General features: G+C 41.3%; 1 protein-coding gene across 1 annotated transcript in view; it reads left to right on the top strand.

Annotated features, from left to right (window-relative positions):
• The window catches only part of SLC38A1 (solute carrier family 38 member 1), a 141,019-nt gene that overhangs the window by 84,805 nt on the left and 40,344 nt on the right, over positions 1–15,870 (top strand). The window contains exons 7-9 of the mRNA XM_029616920.1: positions 7,758–7,839; positions 8,538–8,620; positions 12,051–12,109. Coding sequence (XP_029472780.1) covers positions 7,758–7,839; positions 8,538–8,620; positions 12,051–12,109 — 224 coding nt within the window. The remainder of the gene's footprint in view (positions 1–7,757; positions 7,840–8,537; positions 8,621–12,050; positions 12,110–15,870) is intronic.

Raw genomic sequence — 15,870 nt, 5'->3', positions numbered from 1 at the left:
AACCGAACTTCTCATAATTTCCCCCGAAAACAGTAACCTCGCCTCAAATCCACCAACCGGCTTTCAAACCCCACAAGTAAGAGACCTAGGAGCTATCATTGATAATCGGCTAAATCTAAAATCTTTTATTAATCAAACTACTAAGGACTGCTTTCATAAACTTCACGTCGTAAAAAGAATTAAACCACTTTTCCACTCCCATGACTACAGAACAGTCTTGCAATCAATAATCTTCTCTAAGTTAGATTATTGCAATTCCATTCTATTAGGTCTCCCGTCTTCTCACACTAAACCCCTTCAGATGGTTCAGAACACAGCGGCCAGAATATTGACAAACTCAAGAAGAAGAGACCACATATCTCCTATTCTCAAAGACTTGCATTGGCTGCCAGTTCACTATAGAATCTTATATAAGTCCATTACCACCATCTACAAAGCTATCCATCAACTCTCTCCGCTTAACCTTCAAATCCCATTTAAAAAACATACCTCCGCCTGTTGCGGTCCCGGGTCGGCCATGGGAGCGCCGCCTACCTCGCCGGGCTTCCGGGTCCACTCTGCCCTCTCCGGGCCTCCAGGGACTCTTGCCGCCGCACTCCCGACGCTGGCGCACCTCGCCCGGGCCTGCATCCCCTTCTGCCGCCACGCTCCCGCTCCGGCGGAGCAGCCGGCGTCTCGCCGCGGCTGGCTCCGCCCCCTAGGCGCACGCGCGCGTCCCGGCTTCTAATTTAAAGGGCCAAGCGCGGGGGAACTTGGTTCCTCCCTCGGGTGACGTCAGAAGCTGCAGGGCTACTTAAGTCCTGCAGTCCCTGCTCTCAGGGCCTTGCAACAAGGTTTGCTGGTTTTCTAGTTCCTGTTGCAGAGTTCCTGGCTTCTTCCTTGTGTTTCTCAGGCTTCTGACTCGGATCGGCTTACGGTGACTCTCTGGCTTCTGACCTCGGACTGGCTTACGGTGATCCCTTGGTTCCTGGCTCTGGACTGGCAAGCGACGATTCTCTGGCACACGACTCCGGACTGGTGAGCGACAACCCTCTGGCACTCGACCTTGGACTCCGTCTGACTCGGCCCCCGCGGGTCCTCCTAAGTCCCAGCGGCCGAGTTCCTACGGGCTCCTCCTGGGGGCACTCCGGCTTCCAGGATGAATCTCCTAAGTCCCAGCGGCCGGACTCCTACGAGCTCCTCTCGGGGGAGGATCGGCTTCCAGGGCGAAGATCTTCACACACCACTGCGCCAGTTCCACCGCCCCCTTCTTCTTCGCCAAAGCCCTTGGTCGCATAGGGCTCTTCGTGGTACCTTCCGCCAGCCATCCTCGGGCCTGCATCTGCCGCCTCCCGGTCGGAACCACCGCTGTGGACCCTGACTGCAGCTCTTCCATCGGTTCCAATTGGCCCAAGGGTCCATGAAGCCAACACCGCCAGACCGATCAGAGAGTCCTACAGAGATTCACTACAGGTTCCTCCTTCCAAAACCTTTCAGCATATGACTCTCAGAGACAGGGCATTCTCCTCAGCAGGACCTACTTTGTGGAACTCCATCCCACCAGAACTGAGACAGGAACCCAGCCTTCCAACATTTAGAAAAAGACTTAAAACCTGGTTATTTATGAAAGCCTTTCCAGACACTAACTGAACCTTAATTCACCTTAATTAACTCAGACCACCCAACAGAGTAATCAACATCTTTGCCAATTCCTTAATTTTACACTCTCTTTTTAAATAGGCAGGTTTTTATTTTTCACTGTTAAATTACTATTGCCTATTTCACCGTTCCAAGTTGTATTATGTCCCTGTTTTAATGTAACTGCTATTTTTTTCTTTTAGCACCTGTTAATGTTCTTATTAATTTTCCTTTTGTCACACCTTGTTAATTGTAAACCGGCATGATGCGATTTCCATCGCGAATGCCGGTATAGAAAAATCTCAAATAAATAAATAAAATAAATAAATACTGGATCTTTATTTTTTATTTCCGCCGTGAATTGTAATGAGCAGTGTGTCACATGTGAGCATGGTCTGTCAAGTGTGCAACAATGGGAAAAAGGTTGATAACCACTGGTTTGGACTGCAAAAAAGCCTTAGCCTTCTATCTGGAGTGGCTAGAAGCCCTTAGACAGTCCACCCAATTTTTTTATTTATTTTGATAGGAATACGTTGGGCGTCACTATTGCCAACCAGACATTTTCTAATTGGTTATTTATGTTATTTATTTATTTTCAGCTTTTATATACCGACATTCATTTAGTAACATCACATCGGTTTACAATTAATAACTAGCAACAGTGATATACATTTGTAGGCATTTGTATCGATAATGATTAGCAGCAGTGCTTTACAATTGAACAATTTAACTTAATAGATTATTAACAATGTAATAAAACAGGGCTAATTACATCTAAGGAACAGTTGAAGGCATTAGATAGTACACGCTAGTTAAGTCCGTGTTTAAGCAGCAGAGCAAAACGCATAGTACAGTGTATAATACTAAATGTTACAAAATATGAGCAAAGGAATGCAGTTATAACAGCTAGGATGAAGGGTATTAAGAAACAAGCGTAGGCATTATATAGTACACGCTAGTTAGGTCGGTGGCAGTGCATAATAATATATATGTAACAAATCTGAGCGAATGATTGTAGTTGTAATAGCTAAGAGGAAGGTGAGAGGAAGGATGGGGGAAAAATTTATTGCTGATATGAGATTGCGAGGACATTAGGTAAAAGCTTGTAAGAAGAGCCATGTTTTGAGTTTTTGTTTGAATTTTTTCGGGCATGATTCCTGACGGAGGTCAGGGGGCATACTGTTCCAGTTTGACGGCCCGGCTATAGACATGGCATGTTTTCTAGTTGTGTCAAGTAGTGTGGCTTTGTGAGAGGGCGTTTGTAGTGTGGCAGCGTGTTGCGTTCTGGGTTGTCTGGAGTGTTTGCAGAAGTGTAAGGCATTATTGAGCCAGATCATGTTTTCGGTGTATAGGGTTTTATGTATTAAAGATAGTGTTTTGTATTTTATCCGTTGCGCAATGGGGAACCATTGTAAGTCTTTGAGGATGGGTGTAATGTGTTCCGATCTATGAGTGTTGGTAAGTATGCGTGCTGCTGCATTCTACGGCATTTGTAATGGTAGGATGGTGGCTTTGGGGAGGCCAAGAAAGAGGGAGTTACAATAATCTACTTTTGAAAATATGAGAGATTGCAGGACGGTACGGAAATCACATTGATAGAATAGTGGTTTTAGTTTTTTCAGCGTATGTAATTTAAAGTAACCGTCTTTTATTGTATTATTAATATGTACTTTGAGGTTTAGATGGTTGTCTCTGGTGACTCCAAGGTTTTTTACATTTTGCACAAGGGCGATCGTGGAGAATTGTGTATGGAACGATGTATCCATACTATTGCCTTTCTGAGGGGAGATGAACATGATTTCTGTTTTGTTGGGTTGATGGCAAGGTTAATGCTCGTGAGGAATGCGCTAATAGTTGCAAGGGCCATGTCCCAGGTTTTGAGGGCAGTGTTTAGGGAGTCAGAGATGGGGATGATGATTTGCACATCATTAGCATATATGAAGTACATGAGGCCGAGCTCGGAGAGGAGGTGGCAGAGGGGAAGGATGTATATATTAAAGAGGGTAGATGAGAGGGCGGACCCTTGCGGGACTCCGTGGTTTAGATTATATAATTGGGATTCCTTGTTTTCCAAAATTGACTTTATATTGTCTACCATGAAGGTAAGACTCAAACCAACGGAGTGGGGTATCTGCTATGCCTATTTCCTTAAGGCAGTTGATGAGAATATTATGGTTTCTGGTGTCGAATGCAGCAGATATGTCTAGCATGGCTAGTAAATAAGATTGCCCTTTGTCTAGCCCATTGAGGAGGGAGTTTGCAAGTGAGATAAGTAGGGTTTCGGTGCTGAAATGCTTACGAAAACCAAATTGTGAGGGTGAAAGAAATTCATGTTTTTCTAGGTATTCAGTGAGTTGCGTGTTGACAATTTTTTCCAAAATTTTCGCCATGAAAGGGAGGTTGGAAATGGAGCGGTAATTGATCAGGTTGAAGGCATCAGCTTTGGGCTTTTTCAATATAGGTTTGATGATGGCTTGTTTGAGAGAGGTGGGGACTTCACCTAGTGCAAGGGAGCAATTAATAATGTCAGCAATAGGAGGTGCAATTATTTTGGGGATGGTCAGTAGAAATTTCATTGGTATGGTGTTGCTGGGGTATGTGGCAGGTTTCATTTTTTTTTATAGTAGTTTCAATTTCTAAAGAGGCGGTGGGCTCGAAGGTATTGAAGGAGGCATGTGGATTTCGAGGAATAGTATTATTTGGGAGATTGTTGCTTGGGAAACGTGTCATGATTTTAGCTATTTTCTCATGAAAGAATTTGGCTAATTCATCACTCTTATTTTTGGCATCTTTGTCTGAGATGGGTGGAGGGGTGATTTTAGTCATTTCAGCTACATATGCAAAGAGCATTTGAATTAAATTGTAAATCATTAATTCTTTTTGCATGGTAGTCTTTTTTTGGTGTTGAGGGTTTGTTCACCGTATTTATGTAAGGTTGCTCTGTATATATTGAGTCATGCGGGTGAGGGGTCATTACGCCAGATTTTCTCTAGTTTTCTGAGGGTGCGTTTCATTGTTTTTAGTTCAGGCGTATTCCATGGTTTTTTTGTGGGTGTTGGAATAATTGATTTTCTTTGTGCGTAAAGGGCAGATGTTATTGGCAATGTTATTGGTAAGGGAGTTCCATAATGTGATTGCAGTGTTAGTGTCAGATAGGTCAAGGTTGTGCAGTTCCCTATTGAGTGCATCAGTAAGGTCGTCTTTAGTGCATGATTTGTGAACCTGTAGGGTATTACATTCTGGGAGTTCAGGTGGTGGAGTGTGTTGCAGGGTGAGGGTGGTGTGTATAAGGTGGTGATCAGACCAGGGCACGTAAGTGTAGGTGGGGACACCTGCAGAGATGGTGTCATTAATGAAAATCAGATCTAAGGTGTGTGACCTGCTTGATGTGTAGGGTTAGATAGGATTTGATTATAGCCCATTGCTTTTAGGGCTGATAGAAAGGTTTCACAGGAGGGTGAGAGAGGAAAAGCATCGACATGGATATTGAAATCTCCCAGAATAATAGCAGGTGTGTCTATATCCATGTTTTGTGTGATAAATTCAATGATGGGAGAGGGATTTTTTTCAAGTATGCCTGGGGGTATATAAATAAGATAGACTTGGAGGTGTGGGGATTTAAAAAGCCTAATTTCAAATTTTGGGGCAATTTGAATAGGATATAAGATTAATTTCAATTCTTTTTTTGCGGCAAGCAACAGCCCTCCACCCTTTTTTTTGGGCCTAGGTATAGAGTAGATATCATAGGTGTGGTTGGGGAGTTGATTGAGTAACTGTATCAGTTTCTTTCAGCCAAGTCTCGGTGATAGCGCATATATCTGGCTTGTCGTCAAGGAGCATATCATGGAGTATGGTGGTTTTTTTGGTAATAGATTGCGCATTGAGGAGTATAACGGCAAGAGTCATGAGGCCAAGAAATTGTGTGAATGGTGTGAGCATGATTGGGATGAGTTGTCTGGTAAAGTGTTGTGGTTTGGTGAGTGCGTGTGTGAAGGGTTGATAATGGTGTTTGAGAATAGGGATAGGGTTACCAAGCATGTTCTTGAAGACGTAAAAAGAAATGTGTGTGTAAGTTTATTTAGGAGGAGGAGATGATAGGAATGGCATTGGGGCAGGGAGGTAAAGTGTTGTTAAGGGAGGGTGGTAGATAAATTGCCAGGGATAGCGTGGGTTAGGGTTAGGGGATCCTAGGGGAATGCTAAGGGGCAACGCTAAGGGGCGCGCCAAGGGGCAGGCCCCTTAGTCATGCTCCTTTGGTGTGCGACGCCGGCTCGTGGCGCCAAAGGCTCACCTTTGCGACTTTTATGCGCCGCTTCCCTCGACGTCATTATCCCACTCCATCACTCAGGAAGTCGAGGATGTGCGGCGCAGTGCTGCAGCGTCGTTGAAGATCGTTGGGAGGCTAGCCTGGTCACAGGCCTGGACATCTTGGATGTTTTTCCCTTGGTTAGCAGATTGCATCTCTTATGCCCAGGCAGGACTGCATCTTGGGGACCATGTTAAGGCTCACTCTCTTCAGGCCATGGCAGTGTTGGTGGCCCACGTACGAGCAGTTCCTATGGAGGAGAGCTGCGACGTAGAATTCTCTCCACACATTCACATCATATTACTGTCTGGATAGGGATGGCCAACACAACAGTAGGTTTGGCCAATCTGTTTTTCGGAACTTGCTTGAGATGTAGAACCAAACTCTCCCACCCTAGGGCCTGTTGTATGGATTGAGATTACCCACCTCCCTTTCCCGTTTGCAACAAAACCTGTGTTGTGCCCATTGTCACCTAATTTAGGTATTTTGCTGGTCTCCTTTTTCGTTTGGGGGCAGCCTGTGGCTAGGGATTCACTCATGTTTGAGGACTACCATTCTGCTTGTTCTCTGAGAAAGCAGATGATCTCAAAGTACAGCAGCCTGTCACCCCTTCGGAGTTGGGTTGGGTTTCTTCTCCTTTTTTATTTTATCCTTGAATTCTGTAATATAAGACTGAAGAGGACCCCGCGTGGATGCATGGTATAATGCATGCTGAGCATGCTTAATGAGGCTCAGTCAAAGTTCTAGAAACTTTGACACAAGTTTTCTGTGCTGGGCTCCATGCAATGATGTCACCCATGTGAGGACTAATGTGTGCTGCATTGACATTCAAGGTGGTTGCTTGCAAATAAATATTAAATAACTAGAAATAGAAAGAACATTTCATTACTTGGTCAAATTATAAAGAGTCTTTTTAATCAGGGATAGACCAGAGCACAATTTTTAAAATTGGTAGCTTAACAAGATTCTCTGAAGTTCATTTTAACTACCAAGTTTAAAAATTGTGCTCTGGTCTATCCCTGATTAAAATGACCAAGTAATGAGATGTTCTCTCTATTTCTAGTTATTTAATATTTATTTGCACACAACCACCTTAAATGTCAATGCAGCACACATTTGTTTTCTCTGGTATTTTCCACTTGTGTACCTTCTGCGCATTTTCCACTTGTGTACCTTCTGCGCATTTATTTTTTGTGGTATTTACCCATCTGAGGACTAACATTTTGCTGTCCTCTGAGAACACCTGTGACAGGCAAGCAACTCTGCTTTATGCAAACCAAATAAATGATGATATCATCAGGATTAATTAAATTTGAAATAAGTAAAATAATCACCAGTGATTTTTCATAGGGTATATAAATTTCCTTACTGTTCAGCCTACGGGGAGGGTATCTTCCTTTCCTGTTTAGTTAATGTTGTATTGTGTAGTCCTCTAATAATTTTGTATCAATCAGCATTAATTTTTGTAACAGGTTTATTTTTATAATACAATAATTTTGTTTAAAATGGTTAAATGAAGATAAATTTAAGATCTTATTCTGTCATAGGTGGTCAGGGTAAGAGCTTCATCATGTTAGAGGGAACTCCTCTGAGCCATAGGACCCTTTATAATACAATATTCTTATGACATGCCCACAGCAGATATATTATCAAGCAGATACAATATTAATATCAATAGCAAAAAATCACAAGCCTTTCCACAGTACATCTCAGATGCTGTGTTTCTGTAATATAAAGTTCTTTTCAGTCATTGGTTTTTGGACAAATGTCACAATCTGCTCTAACATTTATATGACTTTCAGACAACTTATACCTAAAATGTATATTTTGGCAGCAATGTTGAGCTACCTCTTCATAGTGAAAAATGAGTTACCCTCTGCAATTAAATTCCTTCTGGGAGAAGAAAATGATTTTTTGTAAGTTAAACCTTTTTCATCTTACCTTTTAATCAAAGTTTAATTAGTGATTGAACCTAGCCAAAAAATATGTATTAACCAAGTAGAAAGCTTTCATTTGATATGTGGACCACTGCTAAATATGAAAGCCACATACCATGTTAAGTTTAGAAAATAGCCTGAAGCAGAAAATCTGATGTGCTCCTGAGTGTATTTATGTGCCTGGTGTGGAGACTGTATGGCCCATGGCAGAGTCCAACAGGAGAGTTTACAAGCCTGTTCGTGGGATTGTACAAGGGTCAGGCAGCAGCAGAATGGAGAAGGAAAGGAGTTATTCTGCACGGGTTAATTTAAATCTAGCCTGACCTAATCCAATGGATTCAACCAGTAACGATAAAAGAATAAGCAGATTTGGAAAATGTATTTACAAAAAGGTGTAGAATCCCACCTGCCATCGTTGTAATTGTTTTTATTATCTATTTATTAATTTATTTCAGCTTGATTACCGATTCATTCGTCCTCTGAAAGCGGGTGGTAACACAAGTATACAAAAGCTATAAATTTAAGAACAATGATCATACAATACATGGGAAATGTTTGAGAGTACGACTGTAGTGTGAAAAGATATGAAGAGTAGAGAGTATAAAGATAAAAGGAAGCAATATTACATTGAACTAAAGAGTTTCTTTTCCGTATTCCTGGTTCAAAATGTCTTACAGTGCGTGGTATGTGGATGGTCGGATTCTTGTAGTGATTGTGACTATCAGCATTATTCTCCCACTATGTCTCCTCAAGAATTTAGGTAAGAGTATTCAAATTCTTATTAAAATAAATAATGCCAAATCTGAAATATAAATGAAGTGCTAAAAGCTATACTAGATCTGTTATGGCAAAATGTTTATTTGATAGTTCTACCAAACAGTAGTCACTTCTAAGCTCCTTAAAAAAAATTAAAAATTCCCAGTTACAAATTGGAGCAGCAGGATTTTCTGAACATAAGAAATTCCATGCTGCATAATATCAAAGGACCAATCAAGTCCTGTTCCCTATCTCTGACAGTGGTTAAGCAGTAAAATTGCCTCATGATGCAGCGTAACTACAAAGCTTCCTTGTAACACTGTGGAAGCAAACTAAGATTTGTCATTTCTTTTCATGATGGCAACTCCAAGTCATTCACTACAGCCTGCTGTCTCTTGATACTGACATTTCAAATGCAGTGAAAATGTTGTGGTTTTCTTTGAGAAGGGTTTTGGAAGACATTTTGAGACCTGTTTGTAAAAACATCGAAGTGTCTGCATAATATTAAAGGGTATTGGAAAACATACCCTGAAAATAACCAACTTGCATGCAGCAATGAGGGTTCTGGCACCAAGCAGTTGTACTCTGTCCATTGGTTGGACGGTAAACATTTTATACTTGCGTGCATTGACTAGGAAGTAAGAACAGTTTCCAATAGCATCATAAATACAAGCTAAAATAAAAGTTGCTAATATAAAGGTGAATTTGAAAAGCCTGGCTTGCACCAAAATTGCAAAATGTATGCACAAGTTGGCGTCGCACATGCCCACTGAATTTTAAAAGCCACCCAGATGCATATATCTCTCCCGCTTGCACGCACATCTCACTTGATTTGGAAAAGGGGTGGAGTGGGGGCAGGGCGTGAGCATTTTGGACTCTGGCCAAGAGATGTGCATGTAAATACTTATGCGCCCCGGTGCACACCCAGGTCCACTGCCAGGTAAGTTTACTTTTGCTATGGGGGAGATATAAGTTGTGTAAAAAAAAAAATCTCACTTGGAGGAGTTTAAAGGGTCTGAGGTAACTGTAGCAAGTGCAGGCTATTATACCAGGGGGATTTGGAGGACCTGGCTCAACACTGGGCAAACTGGTGGACGAACTGGTGAAACTGGTCATGGGTTGGACGTGCACCTGTTTTAAAATACCCTGATTTCTGCAGTAGAAACGGGATTTATGTGCCTAGGTGCACATCCACTTAAAATATAGGGCATGTGTGCGAACGCTCAGGCTATTTTATGACATGCGCATATTGCACACAAGTTATAAAATTTCCGTGTCCTGGGCACATGCCGACACACACGGGCCAAAGTGCGACCCGTGCACTGGTTTGAAAGTTACCATCCCTTTTTTGTTCTACTATTATAAGTAGAGATAGGCAGGGTTCAAAGTCACAAAGGGCTTGATCTAGAAAAAAGTTTTCCATAGGTATAGAATGGAAGACCTCCTATGACTACAGAAAACTCTCTTTGATTAATCAGGCCCTAAGGCTTCCTAGACAAACAGCACTAGCCTGAGGACGAACAAATGGGAACATGATTTCTTGTATATTTTGTCTAGAAATCTGATCAAGTCCCATAGAAAATTCCATTGGTGACATAGTGGATATTTGCTACCTTTTCAGCGTTCTTGGCTGTTTTGAACTTCCTGTGTCTCATGAATTGAGAAGCAAACTGAAGAACCAAACAGAGTGAACTTTGGAATCCCTACCACATCAGTTCCTTGAGAATTTTACTGGGGTTGATCAGAAGTAGAATGAAATAGATATGCAACTTTTCTTCCACATTTTTACTAATGACCTATCAGTTTCCTATAACTTATTGACTTGCAAAAATCCATGCAAACTCTGAATCAAGCAGGATTATATATATATAATATTGCCCTAACCTTTATTTTTTTATCTGACATAAGGCATGCTGAGAAATGCTCGGAAACTGTACGCTGCTAATGTCCTTGACTGAAGTCTGTTTGAGAGGGTTGGAGGATTTGTAGGATACATCTTTAAGATGGTTGGCTTCTAGGAACCTGTATCACACCTCAGTCTCCTTCACACGCTCTCCCATAAGCTCCTGTTCTCTTTGATTTTACAGTTTTTCTGACTTCCTGAATCTGTTTCCCTGCTTTCCTCTTTCTGTCTCTCTTGATCCTCTCCCTTCTCTTCACTCAGATACCTCAGTCTTAGCTTGTCTGTCTCCCTTTTAATCCTCACATCATTAAGCAGGTTTAACAACCATATTGCCCAGCAGACACAGCTTCTCCTACAAGCATGCATCAGTGAGTGTGGCCAGAAATTCTTATGTGATAGTTAAAAAAAAGGAAGGAACATGAGTAATGCATATGGTACTCAAACAATGCAGGCGGATGGGCTGCTTAAGAAATCTGATGACAGAACACAGACGCCTGATGAAAAAATTTGCTTTGTGAAGCTGGCGTACTGATGCATCATTAAAGTTCTTAGTTTCATCTGTTACAGTCATGTGTAGGTGGGTTAGTAGTTCTATATTTTAATCTCATAATTGGTTTAATTATTCAGTTGTATGCCTCTTATTTCTATTTTGCTTTTTTTCTTCTTTTCCTTTTTATTAGTTTTATTGTAGCATCTCCCTCCATACTGAGGACTTTGGAAGGCTAGCATGTTTTCTTCTTTCTTTATAGCTTTCTTTTCTTTATTTGTATTGAGCCTGTGGCTTGTTTTCCATGTGAATGCCTGGTTTTCTTTCAGTGAGTTATGTGCCTTGTGCATCTTGTTTGAAATTATAAATAAATAGTTAAAAAAAAAAAAGTCTTAAAAGAATAAAAACTATGTATGTGTCTGCACCTTAAGGGCGTGCATTGTAGGAAGACAGATGATTTCTGACCTTTCACTGTTCCTGGTACACACATCCTTTTCCAGAGGACTGATAGCTACAGCAGGAGTCTTATTGACTAAATTATCACTTGCCCAGGGATTGCCAAATGACCTGGATTCTGGAGGGGGACTTTTGGCCAGTGCTGGCCTTTTACTACACCCCATCCTGATGCAGGTTTTGGTATCCGTGATGGTTATTTGAAAGGGAAGAGATCAGGACTGGAATAGAATTGCAAACCCCCCCCCCCCCCCCCAAAAAAACAGAACTGGACAACAGTTTTCCTTCAGGAATGTCGCAATTCTTCAAAATGACGTTGGTCTGTGGTCTTCACGGGCAAGATCCAATCACTAATGTCCTCCAAGACTCAAACCCATATGGTAGCTTAATTGGGTAGAAGAACAGAACCTTAAGAATTGTTTGTGTCAATGTTATAACACTATGCAATGTTAAATCAATATCCACAATTCCCTAGTTCAGAAAAACTGTGGGGGTTAATTGACAAGCACAAAATCTAGCCCTTCAGATGGTACCCAGTAAACATTTTGAAATGACATAGAAACTGATTTGTGTCATTTTAATTCTTTTTAGGCTATCTGGGATATACCAGTGGATTTTCCCTGGCCTGCATGTTCTTTTTCCTCATAGTGGTAAGTGCTGCTTCTAGTATTAGGTGAGCAATCATATTTATTGGTTCAGTGGTTTTTGGCTGTCATTAATTTGAACTAACAACAAAACATTCTATTAGAGTCCTCCAACAATCAGGACCGATGGGTGTACACCTCTGTTCTAGTATAATAGACCAAACCTGCCACTAGGGACCATCAAAGTGCAGGCTGCTCAGCTGCTCCTATTCCTTTAATATGCCACACGGGTTTCTTTCAGTCTTCAGTGTCAGTTTCAGCTGTGACTCCTTCAGGGAAGGGCCATGCTGCTTCTGTAATGTCTATTTTAAAGCCTTTGACTTGTTTGCAGTTTCTTTACTGGGACAGCACTGGGTCATCCTCTGACAGTGTGGGGATCCACACCACTTTTCATCTGCTGAACAGATTCACAAGTGAGCAGAGGTGAGCACGGGTGGCTACAAAGCAGCTGGGAAAAGCTGGTCAGCAGGAACTGTTCCCCACCCTTGCCATCTGGGCCCCTCCTGTTCACAAAGAAATCTCAAAAAATAAAAAGGGAAACTACAAACTTAGACAAATCCCCCACCCAAAAAAGAATTTAAAAAAGAGACTATTGTCACTGTTCACAACTTCTGCTTATAAAATTATTTCTATCATATATTAAAAAACCAAAAGCCTACAATTTTATATTGAGAGGAAAAGTCCTCCGTACTAGAGGAAAATGCCTCAGGCTAAATCCCAAACCAGTTGGTGCAGTTACCAGTCTAAAAAAACCTCTCTTCCTTTATTGTTATAAACACAAAATATTTTCTTTTTCTTTTTAATTATTTTTTCATATTTTTAGATTTTTTTTTAAAGCAGAAGTATGCTCAGTACTACCATAAAATGTTTAAATTTCTTGCTAAATCAACTAGCATATTAGCATATTTCCTTCAGCAGGCTGAATCTATTATCATATTGGTATGTTTTCTTAAGCACAATGCTATTTCTCTGTTAATTTCCAAGGGTTTAACTGTAGATGTTAACTTAAGTTAAAGAAATTGCTTAACTTTGAGATACAGTCTTTATAACACAGTCTGTCCCAGCTGCCGTTCTAGTAATTTCAATGCACGCCAATTTCAGAAAATGCCAACATTGACAACGTTTTGCAGGAAAGCTGCGTCAGGCAAAAGCTCATATTCGTGCTTATTTATTTCAGTATGCAGTCTTCATATGATGTATTCTGTAGAGCTATACCAGCAATTCTAAATTCTAAAAGTATTTTTATAAGTAGAAGGAAGCCATTACGTTATACACCAGCTTTGTTTTTTGACTTCTTGCTCTAAACCAGTGTTTCCCTGATAGACTGATAGATACTATTCATGACTTGACACAGTAACATATGCCATAAGTTATATTTAGTTCCTGAATACGTACATACAAGTAAAATAAAGGTAATCGTACCTCAGATTCATCCGCATTAAAAGTACAGAACTACAGAGGAAGTGACCATCTTTGCGAGTGGCAGCCTAAGTGAAGAGTTCCCCACTGTATTTCTGATAAAGTGGCATTAAGTGATATGAGAGCCCATCACAGGATTTACTTTGGTAGAAAAAGGCTTGAACATACTCATCTGCATGTCAGCTCGCAAGAAATCAATCAACCTGTATCAATTTTCTTATGGCGCATTTATTGTGCTTGCTGAAGATTCGGGCAAGATGGTAGATGCTGCAGCACAGGCCGACATGATGTAGCAGTAGCACTGTGTTAATGTCCTCGCAGCCTGATGTTCTGGCTAGAGAAGATTTTAAAACCTGATTTTGCAAACTGAAAAAGGATTATCCGCTCAGTAAAAATAGAGATTTTCAATACAGTGACTGAGCTGAGTCATGACTTCTCTGATTTTTGCCGGTGGGGGGAGGAGGTGGAAGCACCTGTGGAGGACCAGGTCGCAACTCTTTCGCAGTTAACAAAATCAGTTGCCAAGTTTGTAAGCACTAACTCAGCTGCCATTATTAAAATTGAGGACCTTAAAATAAGTCCTGCAGATGCAACTTGAGATTCAGGGGTATCCCTAAGACAACAGACAATGATTTTGGTAACAGTGATCTGAAAGATCTACTGGGGAGGAGATTGTAATGATGATTGAGAGGGCCTATCAGACGTTGAGCCCAGTCGTGAGGAACTCTCCTCGAGATGATATTACTTGTTTCCATTATTTCCAGATGAAGGAGAAAGTGCTGGTGGCAGTAAGAACATTGGGATCTATTAATTGGAATGGTAATGCCATTGGGATTTATAGTGACCTGTCTCCCTTGACAACTCAAAAAAGAAAGGAGTTGCTTGAAGTTACTATTACATTAAGGAAGGAAAATATTAGATATCGGTCTTTTTCCATTTGGTCTAGCTTTCACTATAAGTGACATTACTTCAAGAATTAAAACACGGTCTGAGGCAGCAAAGATCCTACACCAGTGATGGCGAACTCTAGTCCTAGAGTGCCACAAACAGGCCAAGTTTTCAGGACATCTATAATGAATATGCATGAGAAAAATTTACATGCACTGCCTTCATTGTATGGGTGGGGATTAGAGGACTGGTATGGAGATTGGAGAGACTGGTGGGACAGGGTGGAAGGATTAAGAGAGAAACTGGTAGGGACAGAATGTGGGGCTTAAGAGAGATTAATGGGGACAAAGTAGAAAGCTTGAAAGAAAGTCTGGGGGGAGGATTGAGAGAGAGGCTTGTGGAGAGGATTGAAAGAGAGGATGGAAGGACTGGGAGAATTGAAAAAGCCTGGTAAAAATAGGTAGGAGATTGAGAGAGACTTGTGCAGTCAGGGTGGGGGATGGGGTGTAGGGAGAATTAGACTTATAGGTGATCTGACTTATTTAAATCAGTACACATCTTAAGTTCATGTAAGGGAGCAGTTTTTTTAGGATGATCCTATGTATTCTCCCCAAGTTTCTCCCAAAAGTGGTATCTACATTCCACATTAACTAAACTATTCTACTGCCAACATTCTTTCCCAAGACTACATGTGCACAAAAAACAGGCTCTTCACTCTTTGGACTGCAAGAGAGCTCTAGCATATCACTTGAAGAGGACTCAAATTCACCGTCAAGCTTCTCAGCTCTTCATGTCCTTTGATCCCAACAGGTTGGGAAGGGCAGTTGCCAAACACTCTAATTGGCTTTGCCCGGTTTATACATTACAGATTCTGTCAAGGCTCATCAAGTGAAAGCCATGGCAATCTGAGAGGCTTACCTCATATCCACTTCCATTGCAAAGCTGCTACTTGTCATCAATTCACACTTTATGCCCCACTACTATCTGGACCACTAGAGCAAGAGTGACAATAACTTTGCACATGCAGTTTTGCGCAGCCTTTTCACTCAGCAATCTACTCTCTCCACTTGGTGGGGCTGGGTTATCTTATTAGTTTCAAGTTGAGAAACTCACTTGAAACTGTAAGATGTTCTGATTGAGGGCTTTCTGCAGTACAAGTCTCAGTTTGGGATTCCTCATTCATAAGAACATAAGAATTGCCATGCTGGGTCAGACCAAGGGTCCATCAAGCCTAGCATCCTGTTTCCAACAGAGGCCAAACCAGGCCACAAGAACCTGGCAAGTACCCAAACACCAAGAAGATCCCATGCTACTGATGAAATTAATACTCCAGCACCCACTGTTCAAGGGAAACCCTTGCTTGGTGGTTATGTTAAAGAACAACCACTTTGTGATTGTCCCTATTTATAGCCCCGTGTTTTACTCTTTATTGTTCACTCTTTATGTCCATTTTTCTCTTT

The sequence above is a fragment of the Rhinatrema bivittatum genome, chromosome 9 (genome assembly GCF_901001135.1).
Source record: "Rhinatrema bivittatum chromosome 9, aRhiBiv1.1, whole genome shotgun sequence".
NCBI lineage: Eukaryota > Metazoa > Chordata > Amphibia > Gymnophiona > Rhinatrematidae > Rhinatrema > Rhinatrema bivittatum.
This window is presented reverse-complemented; position numbering and strand designations above follow the sequence as displayed.